This window comes from Malaclemys terrapin, chromosome 9 (assembly GCF_027887155.1).
Source record: "Malaclemys terrapin pileata isolate rMalTer1 chromosome 9, rMalTer1.hap1, whole genome shotgun sequence".
NCBI classification, from domain to species: Eukaryota; Metazoa; Chordata; order Testudines; family Emydidae; genus Malaclemys; species Malaclemys terrapin.
In genome coordinates, this window is record NC_071513.1 from 917,177 (window position 1) to 931,073 (window position 13,897).

At 46.1% G+C, this 13,897-nt stretch overlaps 1 protein-coding gene across 1 annotated transcript in view; it reads left to right on the forward strand.

Annotated features, from left to right (window-relative positions):
- Positions 1-13,897, forward strand: part of TEX11 (testis expressed 11) — a 113,225-nt gene that overhangs the window by 15,130 nt on the left and 84,198 nt on the right. The window contains exons 6-8 of the mRNA XM_054040050.1: positions 2,794-2,874; positions 5,300-5,380; positions 8,814-8,899. Coding sequence (XP_053896025.1) covers positions 2,794-2,874; positions 5,300-5,380; positions 8,814-8,899 — 248 coding nt within the window. The remainder of the gene's footprint in view (positions 1-2,793; positions 2,875-5,299; positions 5,381-8,813; positions 8,900-13,897) is intronic.

Below are 13,897 nucleotides of genomic sequence, written 5' to 3' on the forward strand. Positions count from 1 at the left end.
ACTTTCTGTATGACCTCAGGCCATAGTTTCAAAGGTTTTTAGGTACCCAGAGATGCTGCTAGGTATCTAGTGGGGTTTACAAAGTACCTAACCTTCTAGATGCTTTTGAAAATCTCACTAGGTGCGTAAATACCTTTTGAAAATCTGGCCTTTAGTCTGTGTGTACCTCAGTGCCCCCTCTGTACAATGGGGATAATAGCACTGCTCTAGGAGAAATAGATTAGAACTTGTGTGGCGCTCAGATACTATGGGGATGAGGCCACATAAGTACCACAGGTAGAGTGGGAACTTCTCTGTACCACTGCTATCCCTACCCTGGGTTTTTGGCCCTTCTTTTCACCTGCACCCCCAAATCTCCTTCTTTTCTGAATGTAATGTTGGCTCAAAGGGCTTGGCTGTATTTTTTCTGAGTCCCCTGTGTTTGCTCTAAAACAACTCCCTCCCCCCGCCCCCAGATTCCTGTTTTACAGGCTAGACTTTCAGATCATTAATTTAATCACCAGCTCTTCCTTACCTTCATCACCTTACCTCTGTTTGCAAAGAAAATACTGACTCCCGGGGCTGGTCTACACTGGGGTGGGGATCGATCTAAGATACGCAACTTCAGCTACGCAAATAGCGTAGCTGAAGTCAAAGTATCTAAGATCGAATTACCTGGGGTCCACATGGCGCGGGATCGACGGCCGCGGGTCCCCTGTCAACTGCGCTACCGCCTCTCGCTCTGGTGGAGTTCCGGAGTCGACGGTGAGCGCGTTTGGGGATCGATACATCATGTCTTAATGAGATGCGATATATCGATCCCGGATAAATCGATTGCTACCTGCCGATACGGTGGGTAGTGAAGACGTACCCCCTGCCCCAGGAGCACCTCTCCTCTGCAGAACTTACATTTCACACTAAAGTTGTACTGTAGTTAAGAGCTCCACCTTGGAACTCCTACACCTCCTGTAGGAAACTTGGGGGGGCTCTCCTCCCGCCCTCCCCTGCCCCCTAATTGGTGCCCCTGCTGAGGTATCAATATACCTGTGATGGTTCTTGGGATACCCAGGGCTGTGGGTCACCTTGTTACCCCCTGCCTCCAGCAACAGTGTGTCTTTCTTGTGTTAGCTGGGTGTGTGACACTGCTAGGCTTTCAGTCACTCAAGTACTATCTTCTGGGCTATGCCAGCCCTAACTTCACCTTGCAGGTTAATAGTGAGTACACACCAGTCCCTCTGTCACTGTCTACTCCCAAAAATTCCAGATCCTGTGCCTCCAAGGACTAGGTACCTCTGTTTACCAGTTTTATCTTTAATCACTGCTTCTGTAACCGCATAGCACTTGTGAGCACTTATAATAAAACAAAAGAAGGTTTATTTAAGTAAGTATAAGAATTTAACTGGGAACAAGAGTGTGGTAGAAACAAATGGTTACAGTACAAAACAAAATCATACAACATGAATCTGGGTCTATACTTATAGTTACTTTTCCTATACAATAAAGTAGATTTCCCTTCAAAATTCAGTCTGTTGCAGAGTTGGCTAGTTTCTCAAGAACGAGGATCCAAATGTTCATGAAAGCAACCCTGTTCTATAAGGGGATTTTCTCAGCGAATGGATACAGAGTTCTCTTCTTCCCATGTGTTATACTGAAAACAGCCTTTTGTTTCTATTTATAGATTGAGCAAGCAATAATCTTGTTTAAAGTTTTCTTTTTTTTAAATCTTTAAGTGGTTTCAATTGTTGTTTGTTGCTCTGATGGTTTCCCATTCACAGTCTTAGTTACTGCACAAGCCTAAACCGTTGAACCTTGCATTGCATCACTGGCCAAACAGGGACTGATGATAACTTCTCTTTGCCTGAATGGGCTATCACCAAGACACATTATCTCCCAGTGCTTGTACTTCAGGTCCATAAAGCAAACTTTCAAAATAAATACATTATTCCTTAAATATTACCCATACATGCCTCTCACAACAATTATGAATCTTGACAAGTTATGAGTGTTCTGTAGATACCTTACATGTTACTCTTTATGGATAAATATCCTGTAAGACATGTTTGGCAGAGTGAGTTTGTTAGATCTGAGATGAGAGGTGTTTGCAAAGAACAGGGGACCCTTTTGAGACATTACTCAGGGTACAATCTGGACTGATGGATAGCTGTGTCCCCTCAATTCTGCAACCTTTTACCCTACTTTGCTGTGAGAGCAACCAGTCCAGGTCTGCTCTCATGCAGCCTCCAGCATGTAAATCACTCTCTGCTATAGTCCATGAGTACTATAGAATTACACTATAAGGCAACACCAGCAAACTTCCCAGTCCCGGACTCTTTTCCAGAAATGTGTGTCTTGTACTGCCCAGCACCCTCCTGGATGATACGAGCTCATATAAGGTATGTCATTTATTAATAGAAAATGATATGCACAAATCTTGTTATCCCAAATGGAGTTTCCCAAACATTTCAATCTTACACTGGTTTAGATAAAACAACAACAACAAAAAAATTAACTATAGAAAGATAGATTTTAAGTGACCAATTAATGAGGCATATAAGTCAGAATTGGTTACAAGGAAATAAAAGGTAAAATGCAACTAACACCTAATTTAACAAGCTAAGTGAAAACAAAGCAAAGGTGTCTCTCACCATATGTTCCAACAATCTTACTGGCTGAACCTCTTTCAATCAGGATCTTTCCCCCAGTGCATTTCTGCTTCCTTTGTTCTTCAGAGGTTGATGATGCCATGGATAGAGAACAAGTGAGAAATGATTTGGGTTGAATTTTCACAAAACGCATGTTCCTTTTCTGCTTCAGATGACCATGAAGACTGGAAAAGGGTGGGTGGAGGTTGGAAAAGCTGCCCTTGCTGATGGATTTCTTGTGATTGCCGTAAATGTAAGTTTCTGGCTAGGTACAGTCTCCTGCAAACACTCTTACTAGCAAATGCTACAATTGAGTAACAGCTTTCTGGGTGCTTATGTTTTCTTTTCCAGAGTCTAGAAAAACTATATGCCCAATTAATGAAGAGGAGCAGTGGTGAGGCAGATATTCAGGTGCACAAAGCTGATGTAGAGAAGGACCTATTCAAAGTGCTGTCTTATCAGGCTGAATCAGTACGTGTCCTGGCCAGTTTCCCTTTATAGGTCACTGGGGCATATGGAATGTATGAATGATCATACTGGAACTTTGACTCGGTTGTTAGAAGTGTGAGTTCCTGTCATTAAACTGGAAAGATGTGTTTCCCTAGATCTGCTGTAAGGTCTCAGATTTGATCCCTCAGCATTGCAGTAATTTAAGCGTTCTTAATATACCTATTTTTTCGACATGCATCTTCACTAATTTATCATAATCCTGCAAAGTTGTTTAGATCATTTCTTGAAGACTGAGTATGTCTACACAGCAACTAGACAACTGCGGCTGGCCTGTGCCAGCTGACTCGGGCTGGGGCTGTGGGACTGTTTCACTGCTGTATAGACACCTGGCTTGGGCTAGAGTCTGGGTTCTAGGACCCTGCGAGATGGGAGTGTCCCAGAACTCAGGCTCCAGCTCGAGCCCAGAAATCTACACAGTACTAAAACAGCCCCCTCAACGCAAGCCCAACTAGTCTGAGTTGGCTGGTACAGGCCAGCCATGGGCTTTTCTTTGCTGTGTAGACATACCTTCTGTCATTTAGCTAGCAGGACAGGAGTTTTTATAAAATGGACAGCTACCTTTTCGAGGCCTGAGTCATCTCCTACAAGGATCTGTGTTTCACTGGCTGAAGAAGCAAGATATCTGGTGCTGCTTTGGAACCAGGGTCTCCACATCCACAGGAGTGCAATATATATTTAGTGAGATATGTAAATTCAAAACCACACATCTCTGTGCCAGTATTCTGTCACTAAAGTAATCAAATAATACTTAAGTGCAACATTGCATCTAGATCACAAGTAGCCAAGATCTAAAAGCTGCACACAGGAAGCTACTTGCAGTGCATAATAACAACTTTATTGAATGTGCCACTAGATGGTAATCTTTAGATATACTAACTATGCACACACACACATATAAACTATTTTTTTATGTACAGTGTTTTTTATATACAAGTAGGGAGGTCATCGTTGCCAACTCATGATTTTATGATAAGTCTCATGATATTTGGTGATTTTTCTTAAAGCTTCAACCCCTGCAAATCATGCAAATAGGCGAGAATCTCAGCTTTCTTAAAAATAATTTTAATAAAAGTAAATTTGTAGTCCTTTAGAAGAAAAGTTTGAAAATGACACAACTGTACTCTTCTAAAGCACCAAAAAGAAAATAAAAACAACCCTTTCTTTTGTTCGTTCTGTCTTTAAAAAAAATCTCATGATTTGTAAGCCACCCATGATTTTTGAATAGTTGGGGTTGGCAAAACTAAAAAGTGGTACAGACATTGGGATACAAATAGAAGGCCTCAATCCCTAAATTGCATAGGGAGCCAATGGAGGGGCCAATGTGTCTGGAGATCAGATTTGCTGAACTGTGTTCCCAAACTTTTTACTATGGTGACCCACCAACTGCATTTTATCATTTTTTGTGTGTGTGACTCTCTCAGGGTCTGTATTCATGGGGGAGGCCCAAAAATCATAGGCCAGCATCCTTCTCCTCCTCATCGCCCCACTGAGGGGCATTGACTACATGCAGTAGGACCCTCTGCCTTGACACCGCAATCCTAATCCTGATCCTGGCCTGGAATGGGGAGGAGGCCCCTGGAGAAGAGGGGATGGAGAGTGAACCTACCCTGCATTCACTTTACAGTGGTGGCTCCAGTGGAACTGGGCTTGGCTTCCCATTCCAGATGTTTTGACCTGGTGCATGAGGTCATAACGCCACTCAGGTTTGATCCGGCCAATGGAGGGGTGCCTAGGTCAAACCTGAGTGGCATGGCAACCATGTGTACCAAGTTGTGACAAGTTGTGACAAGTGGGGAGGTGGGCACAGCCCTGCGGGACAGGACGGAGTCACTACTGTCTGATAGGGTGGGCTCATTCTCCAATGCCCTCTTCCCTCCACACTAGGCCCATGATTCATCTACAATCTTTCCATGACCCACTATTTGGGATCTCTGGCTTATACCATATTTCATGTATCTTCATGGCAATTTTAACATTTGAAGGAAATGATCACGTGATCCTACATGTTCACGCACTATAACCTCAGAGTTTCACGGTGTGTCTTGCTGTTTTTGTTATCTCTCCATTTACAGTATAGTGAGTTGCACTGTATTGTGAGCCGGCAGGGTATTTAAAGACAAATTGCTTTTATTCTAACAATTTATTGGCATATTCTGTTGCTTTCTTAGGCAGTTGTTCAAGGGTATTTTCAGAAAGCAGTGACATGTTTGCAACGCTGCAAAGATATGTTGACAAGGCTGCCAAAACAGGTCAGTGAAATCAGTCCTTTTGTGTCCTTCCAAAAGTTTAATATTAACAAGAAAGAAAGTAGCTTTTCAAGACATTTACTGATGTCTCAGAAAATTCTGAAAAATATTCATCAAGACAATTCTCTGTACATCTATTCTGTGTCTTTCCTTTCCTTGTTCTTTGTACTAAGGACATTTGTTTCTTCAAAGTTCACCTGCTCTTGCCTGCTTCCTGCAGCTCCCATTGGCCGGGAACGGTGAACTGTGGCCACTGGGAGCTGCGGGTGGCTGTGCCTGCGAACAGTCAATGTAAACAAACTATCTCGTGGCCCGCCAGCGGATTACCCTGACGGGCCGCATGCAGTCCATGTGCCACAGGTTGCCCACTACTACTCTAAAGCGTAAGTAATAGAATCTGAAGGGATGGATGAAGGCTGAAATATGACTTTTGAAAGTGAAATGTGGCACTGTGCATGTTGTGGTTGAATGGGATTTAACTGGTTTCTGTGATACTCTTAAGGATATGCGGAGATCATCTGAGTGACTGTAACTCACTTGAGTTCTGCTTTCATTCTTATTGCATGGACAAAGCTGCAATCAGTGGATGAATCATTAAGTGACCCACTGGGGTTTTTGTATTGCTGCTTTTTGTTTCATTTTAAATGTTACATGTTTTCCAACGAAACTCTTCCATTAAATAATGTTAAACTTGATGGCTTAGGACAGTGGCTCTCAACCTTTCCTGGGAAGGTCTCTAGGTAATGTTTTAAGAGGGAGACATGGAACAGAGGATGGGTCTTCACTGACAACTGAATCTTGAATGTCACTGGATTGATCTGCTTGAGAATCTTGGGTGGGCCTAGGTATTGGTGATCCAGCTTAGCCGATGCTCAGGTTGATTTGAGATTCTGAGTTGATAACCAGACCAGATAACTGATGCTAAAGTTAGGTGCAGCCTGGTGACCCCAATCAGTTTAATGCTTGTAGACCACATCTGCCTGCAGAAGTTCACGCTGTAAAGTGGGTGCTGACGGCTGGCTGGCTGGTTCTGTTAAGACAGGTGTGGGTCAAGAAGCCACCCTCTGTTCTTGCGGCATTATGATAAGCTATTGGCAATCTTGATGCCTATCTGGAGAAATGCATCCAGCCCAATCGGAGATTCTATCTGTGCCAGCTCCTCCTTGAGTCCCTCATTTACGCCCAGCTGGACTTGATAGCACTGAGCGGCCTTGTTCCAGTTTGTGTCTGTTACCAGGTGCTGAAAATCTGCAGCATAGTGAGCAACCGGCTGGCATCCTGCCTCAATACCTGGTGCGTGGCTTCTGCTGTATGTTACTATTTGGCTTGTTGAAGGTCATTGAAGTAGCTTGGACAAATTCCTTGAACTCACTCAAGAGGGGACTTGATTTCTCAAGCAGTGTAGAATCCCAGGTCAACGCTTCCCCAATCAACAGACTAATGACGAGTCCCACTGTGGTTTGGTTGGCAGGAAATGACTGTGAGCACAGCAGGAACAGGAACTGGTGCTGCTTTAAGAACCCACAGTATTTTCCACAGTCACCATCAAACTTATCAGACAATTGGGATATTTGATACTCAATGGGCCTGAGTCACTGATGGCGTGGCTTGTGCCTGCGGCACTACATTCTGTGCCTGAAGGGCACGGACCTGGCTTTAATAGATTCTTCAGGGTGCTCGCTAACTCTGCCAAAGAGGCATCAACTTTAGTGTGGTCCATTCTGCAGCTAAACTACATCTTGTCTTTTTGGGCCGCTCAAACTGTCATGGGCCAGGATGTGGGCGGTCAGACCTAGTGATCGGAGAAGTGGTGGTCAGACCTAGTGGTCGGACTCAGTGTCAGAGGCCAGGAGCAGCGCTGAGGGTTAGAGCCGGAGCTAGGAACCAGGGGTCAGGGCCAGAGCTGGGAACCGAGCAGGGGTGGAGCAAGGCTGGGAAGAAGGCATATAGGATCACAGCTGCAGGCATAAGTGTTGGAGTCTCCAGTGACTTGCTGCTGCTGAGCTTAAATGCAGACCTGTAGCGATCTTGAAGCCAGTTGGGTGGGCTGGGCTGGCCAGTCAGGTGATTCTGCTGCAGCCTTATGGCTGAGCTGGCTAGCCCCAGGTAGAGCCCTGCAAATCTGCGGATATCCGCTTCACATCCATGGACCATTTTTGCAGATAGTGGATTGGATACAGGGCTCTAGTCACTGGTGGCGCCTGGCCCGTGGTGTCCGGCTTGGGCAGCCTGGGGGCGTAGCACGCTCGGGACTGGTGGCCAGCAGCCAGCAGCTGGGGCTGGGCAGCAGATCAGAGTTGGGGCTGTCGAGCACCCACTTGCTGTGTCACTTCCTGTCCAGCAGCTTGGGCTCCTCAGGCAGCGCCAGCGTCCCCATCATGGCCTGGCCTGGCAGCACTGGCCACGCTCCCACTCCTGGGCCCAGCCCGCCGGCTCCTGGGCAGCAGGGCCTGCCCACAGCCATGGGATTGGAGCGGGTGGGGCCCTGGCACCCCATCCCTCCAACACACTGTGATGCAACACGCACTGATCTGCCATGTGCCATTGCTCACCAGCCCCCTGGGAGCAGCATGTGATGCAACCCTCCTTCCTCCCAGCAACCCCCTCTGCGCTGCCTCTTCTCCTCAAGACCCTGCCCTCATGTTGCCCCTTACCCCCAGTCCCCATCCTCGTGCTGCCTCTTCCCTGCAAGACCCCGCCCCCTACCCACTAGCTCCCTTCCCCTCCTCCCATCCTCCCTCCTCTCCTCCCTCCCTCCCTCCCCTCCTTGCTAGCCCTGTGAGACATCTTGCTGCTGTGGGTGTGAGTGCAGATGCGGATACAGGTAAAAGACGGCTAGCGGATTGGATCGCGGGTTGATCCTGGCGGATGCGGATTGGATGTGCATCCACATTTTTGTATCTGTGCAGGGATCTAGCCCCAGGCTTAATTGAGGTAACTCGGGTTCCTAATGCTTACACACAGAGGAGCTAATGAAGCCGCAGTATTCTGAAATATCAAATATTGGAAGAACCTTTTCCCCCAAACTGTACAGTGCAATAGTTCCTGCTTTTGTGATGGGTTTTTATTCACTCCCGAGCATTTAGCTCCCTAGTGTTTCCTCTCCTATTCTAATTTCCCCTTTTTTAGTTGTCCCTGATCAAGTACTCTGTCATATTTATTGATGGAAGTGGGCTGCAACATGTACTCGATCAGTTCTACTGTTATGTGTGACCTTGAGGGATTTATTTATTAATGCTGCTTTAGTTTCCCATAGAACAACAATACAACAATTTTAGTCAGATTCCTTTTCCCTTCTATAAAATCAGCTCTGATAGGGTGGGTGTAGCTTTGATATAAAAAGTATTTTAAGTGTGTCTGAGACTCATCTGCCTTAGATTTCTGAAAGTCACTGCAAGAACCTAACAGGAGAAGCACTTTTTTTTTTTAATTGCAGACCTGTTATCTATCAATCCTCTGCTATAACTTTGGAGTGGAAACCTATGAACAGAAGGGGTATGAACAGAGCTCCTTCTGGCTCAGGTAATGTAAAAGGGAAAGCAAAATGCAAAGTATTTTTTCTGAGAAAATAGCAAATGTGGCTGAAGGAATAGGAAAAAGCAATTTTTAGTTTTTGGATTTCATTGAAAAAGTGCAACATTTGGTTAAAAAAAAATTCTTTGTGAAAATTTTTGTTTTTGAAAAAGTAGTTTCCTGATGGGGAAAAAGTTGTTTGAAAATTTTCATCTAGCTCTAGTATTAAATGAATCAATCTGTAACCCTTCTGATAGTCAGAGTTGGCAGAAACAAGGGCTGGTTCAGTATCTATTGGTTCCTTTTCAACAATACAACACAAAACCGTCTTGAGCCCCCACCCAGTGACCTGCGACAATTACACACCACCCCCTGGGCACCTCTAAGAGGCAATAAAGAGGGAAGTAACTTAGCATCAATTTGGGAAAACAGGGTTCACAAACATAAACCATGAGCAAAAGACCCACTCCCCAAGTAAGTTGGGCAGTGTCCTTTTCCCCTCCGGTTCTTCAGGGCAGCAACCCAAAAGTCCCTTTAACATGCCTGTCCCTTCTCTGCACCCCACTCACAGTTGCTGTCCTTGGTCAGTGCAGCCCCAGAGTTCAGAGGTTCATCTGCAGAGTTCACCTCCCATCTTAGGTGGAGGGGATGGTAAGGAGGCACCTTAGACGCTCCGCTGGTTGGGCACTCAGTCGCCGCACCTCTCCCTACCAGCCACCCTGCTGGCCACTTGCCGCGCCTCTCCACCAGCTGCCCTGCTGGCCGCTTGTCATGCCTCTCCATCAGCCCCCTTGCAGGCCGCTTGCTGCACCTCTCTGCCAGCCACCCTGCTGGCCACTCACCAAGATGTCTTCAGGGCCCACCACTTAACACAGCTGTCAGTGATTTCAGCTGTTAGTGGGGGAGCCTCACTGCTGGTACACACTGGGTAGTCTCTTACATCAGAGACGCTGTCTCAAAGCAGGTCTAATACTTAGACCTAGGTATCAGTGATTTCAGCTCTGCAGCATGCAACAAGACTGTCAATTGAGTCTAAATTAGCTCTTTTATTACACAGTGGAGAGAGGAAGGGTCAAATGCTGCCTAGGACCCTTAAGCAGGGCCCACACCACTGGGTGCAAGTACCTGTCCCCACTCTCTCTCAACTCACTGGGTTTTGGAACCCATGTTCCCTGCCTACTGCGTGCTGTTTCATTGACAATGAATCCCTCCAGCAGGGTATGCCAGGTACAGTTCTGGTGCCCTCGATTCACACAACAAGGGTACATAAGAACGGCCGTACCGGGTCAGACCAAAGGTCCATCTAGCCCAGTATCCTGTCTACCGACAGTGGCCAATGCCAGATGCCCCAGAGGGAGTGAACCCAACAGGAAATGATCAAGTGATCTCTCTCCTGCCATCCATCTCCACCCTCTGACAAACAGAGGCTAGGGACACCATTCCTTACCCATCCTGGCTAATAGCCATTAATGGACTTAACCACCATGAATTTATCCAGTTCTCTTTTAAACGCTGTTATAGTCCTAGCCTTCACAACCTCCTCAGGTAAGGAGTTCCACAAGTTGACTGTGTGCTGTGTGAAGAAGAACTTTCTTGTATTTGTTTTAAACCTGCTGCCTATTTAATTTCATTTGGTGACCCCTAGTTCTTGTATTATGGAAATAAGTAAATAACTTTTCCTTATCCACTTTCTCCACATCACTCATGATTTTATAGACCTCTATCATATCCCCCCTTAGTCTCCTCTTTTCAAAGCTGAAGAGTCCTAGCCTCTTTAATCTCTCCTCATACGGGACCCGTTCCAAACCCCTAATCATTTTAATTGCCCTTTTCTGAACCTTTTCTAGTGCCAGTATATCTTTTTTAAGATGAAGAGACCACATCTGTACGCAGTATTTGAGATGTGGGCGTGCCATCGATTTATATAAGAGCAATAATATATTCTCCGTCTTATTCTCTATCCCCTTTTTAATGTTCCCTAAGGGTAACAACGCTTTATTACTCCTGCCCCCATAACAAGGAGACTGGGGATCCAACACCAGCCACAAGTGATCATTTGGGGAAGCAATCCCATCATGCTGAGCACCTAGGCAGAGTGGGTGTGCCCATGCAAACGAGATCAGCTCCTGAAGTCCTCTTCCACAGCTCATCACAGATGTCAGGGGAGAGCTCATTCAGACGCTGCTTACAAATCTAAAACTCTACTTGGCTGAGCAAAGCTAGGCCTACACCCAGCTTAATGGCATTTCTCTGTTTACAGGCACATCCTTTCATGTCAACCTCACTGTTGTCTCAATATCAGGCATTCCTTTCACATGGATTTTCATGTTCTGACAAGAGGTCCCTTCTTTGCATGTAGAAATATTCATGGCTCTCCTTAATTCTGTCCATACATCTTATTCTCCCAAGGAGGCTGTGCTTTAGGAGGATTGTTCTCAGCTATTGCCCCTTTCAGAATGCCATGGTGATGGTTGCACCTGAAGAGATGTGAAAAATGCAGAAAAATAATTAATGTCAGCATTACATGCATTTGCTAAGAGTAGTCTTTGAATTGCTCATAAAAGAGTTACATACCAAAAGCCATAATTATACTGTTGATGAAAGTTTGTTTCATTTATTAATTCTCCCTACTTTAGTGTTCTCAGCCACATTCATTGGGCTACAAGGGCTCAGGCGGCTCCGCAACTGGCCTGGTGCCTTTACTGCTCGCTCACTGTTACATGTGACCTTGACAGATTTATTAGGTTTCCAAGGTTGACAACTTGGAGAGAATCCACAAAACAGCAACACAAATGATTTGTCTATCTACACCGCTACCTCGATATAACGTGACCCGATATAACACGAATTTGGATATAACGTGGAAAAGCAGTGCTCGGGGGCGGTGAGGAGGGACTGCACAGTCCAGTGGATCAAAGCAAGTTCAATATAACGCGGTTTCACCTATAATGTGGTAAGATTTTTTGGCTCCCGAGGACAGCGTTATAACGAGGTAGAGATGTGTTTGGACTAAATGACAACATGCTAACTATCTACATATATTATAGGGTGTATACTGCAACGTGGGAAAGGAATTGTAAGGGATGGTAAGATGGAGACCAAGGAAGCAGTGCAATAAAATTAAGAAAAAGAACATTTAGGCTATCAGGAAAAATTATCCTGTGCCAGACTCAGAAAATCAGAATGGATTTTTAAAAAAATTATTTAGAAGAAGTCAACTTGACAATGCCCCCTTTAATCTCAAACATTTAATGATCATAGATATGGAGTCATGGAAGTCTTAAAGTAGAGTTTAGGGTTAGTTAAAACTGATATTTTAGAGAACATCTCTTTATTTTGTTCCCTGTACTTAGAAGATGGGATACTAAGTGCTCACAAACACCAGTGAGAAAATCTTTGGAGTACCGAACTAACCTTTGCAAAGCACAAACATTTGCCTGGATAGAATGTTATAGCACCATCTAGTGGGATTAATGTTATCTCATACTGAGAAAATATCAACTCTGGGAATAAATTCCCACAGACAGAGGCAGATTAAGGTTTCATGAGGCCCTGGGCCAGAGCACATGGGGGGCCCCCTCCCCACACCTTCTGCCTGTGGCCCTGCCCAGGGTCCCACACCATTCTGTCCCTTTCCCCTGTTCCACCCATGGTCCTTCCCCATTCCACCCGCTCACTGCAGCCCTCCTTTGCTCCTTTCTACCCCCCATCCCCGTGGCCCCAAGACTGGAGAAGCTCTGTCCCCCGCACAGGGCTCTGGGGCCGCAGTGGGGAGTGAGAGCTCTCCCAGCTCTGAGGCCGCAGCAGTGGGTCAGAGCTCCTCCAGTTCCAGGACGGCAGCCGGGGTCTTGGCACTGGAGCTTCCCATGCTGCTCGGGGCTTCTAATGGGGAGTGGAGCTGGGGCACTGGGGCTTCCCCCTCCCCTCAGCGCTGCTGCCAGGGAGTAGAGCGGGGTCAGGCATGGGGGCTTCCTCCCCCCCCCACCCTCAGCGCTGCTGCCAGGGAGCAGAGCAGGGTTGGGGTGTGGGGCTTGCTCCACTGCCTCCACCCGGTGCTCCTGCTGGAGAAAGGGGTCGGGGCATGGAGACTTCCCCCATCCTGCCCCGGTGTTTGTCTGCTGGGGGAAGGGCACCCATTATTCCGGGGCCCCCCAATTGGCTAGGGCCCCTTGGCTAATCCGCCACTGCCCACAGATGTAATTTGTTTTTGCATCCCTAAAGTTTTATTTGCCCATGTCCCATTTGTTACCTACCTTCAGTTTTATGGAATTCCCCACAGGCATTCACCTCAGAGGCCTTTTATACTGTGAATTAGTTTTTAGAACAAGGACTGGGAATTGAGATTCCTAGGTTCTGTTTCTGGCTCTGCTACTGATTTGCCATGACCTTGAAAGCAAGTTACTTACCTTCTATGTGATTTAGGTCTTGTCTACACTTGAAACATTACAGTGGCATTGCTGCAACTGCGCCGCTGTAAGCTCTTCAGTATAGACACTACCTATGCTGTTGGGAGGGGTTCTTCCATCTTCACAGGCAATCCACCTCCCCAGTAGGCGGTAGCTAAGTCAACAGAATAATTCTTCCATTAGCCTAGCGCTGTCTATACTGGGTGTTAGGTCAGCTTAATTTAGTTGCTCTGGAGTGTGGATTTTTCACACCCGTGAGTGATGTAGCTGGGTTGACTTAACTTTTTAGTGTAGACCAGGCCTAAATTTCCTCATCTGTAAAGTGGGAATGATAATTCTGTTATTCTGAGAGGTATTGGTGACTGCTTGGGTCACACACCTCTTTGAGCTTAGGCTGTGAATGCACCCTGTAGTTAACATGAGTATCAGAATGTTAAACAGAAGCACCTCACCTAAGACAAAATGGGGTTGTGAACCCATCTAGGAGTTTAGACTGAGTGGAAAGAGGGGTTTTGCTGAACATTGTGTGTGTGAGAGAGGGAAGGCAGAGCATACACAAACTGAGAACAAACAACACAGAGAGAGAGGCAGAGACAAAAAG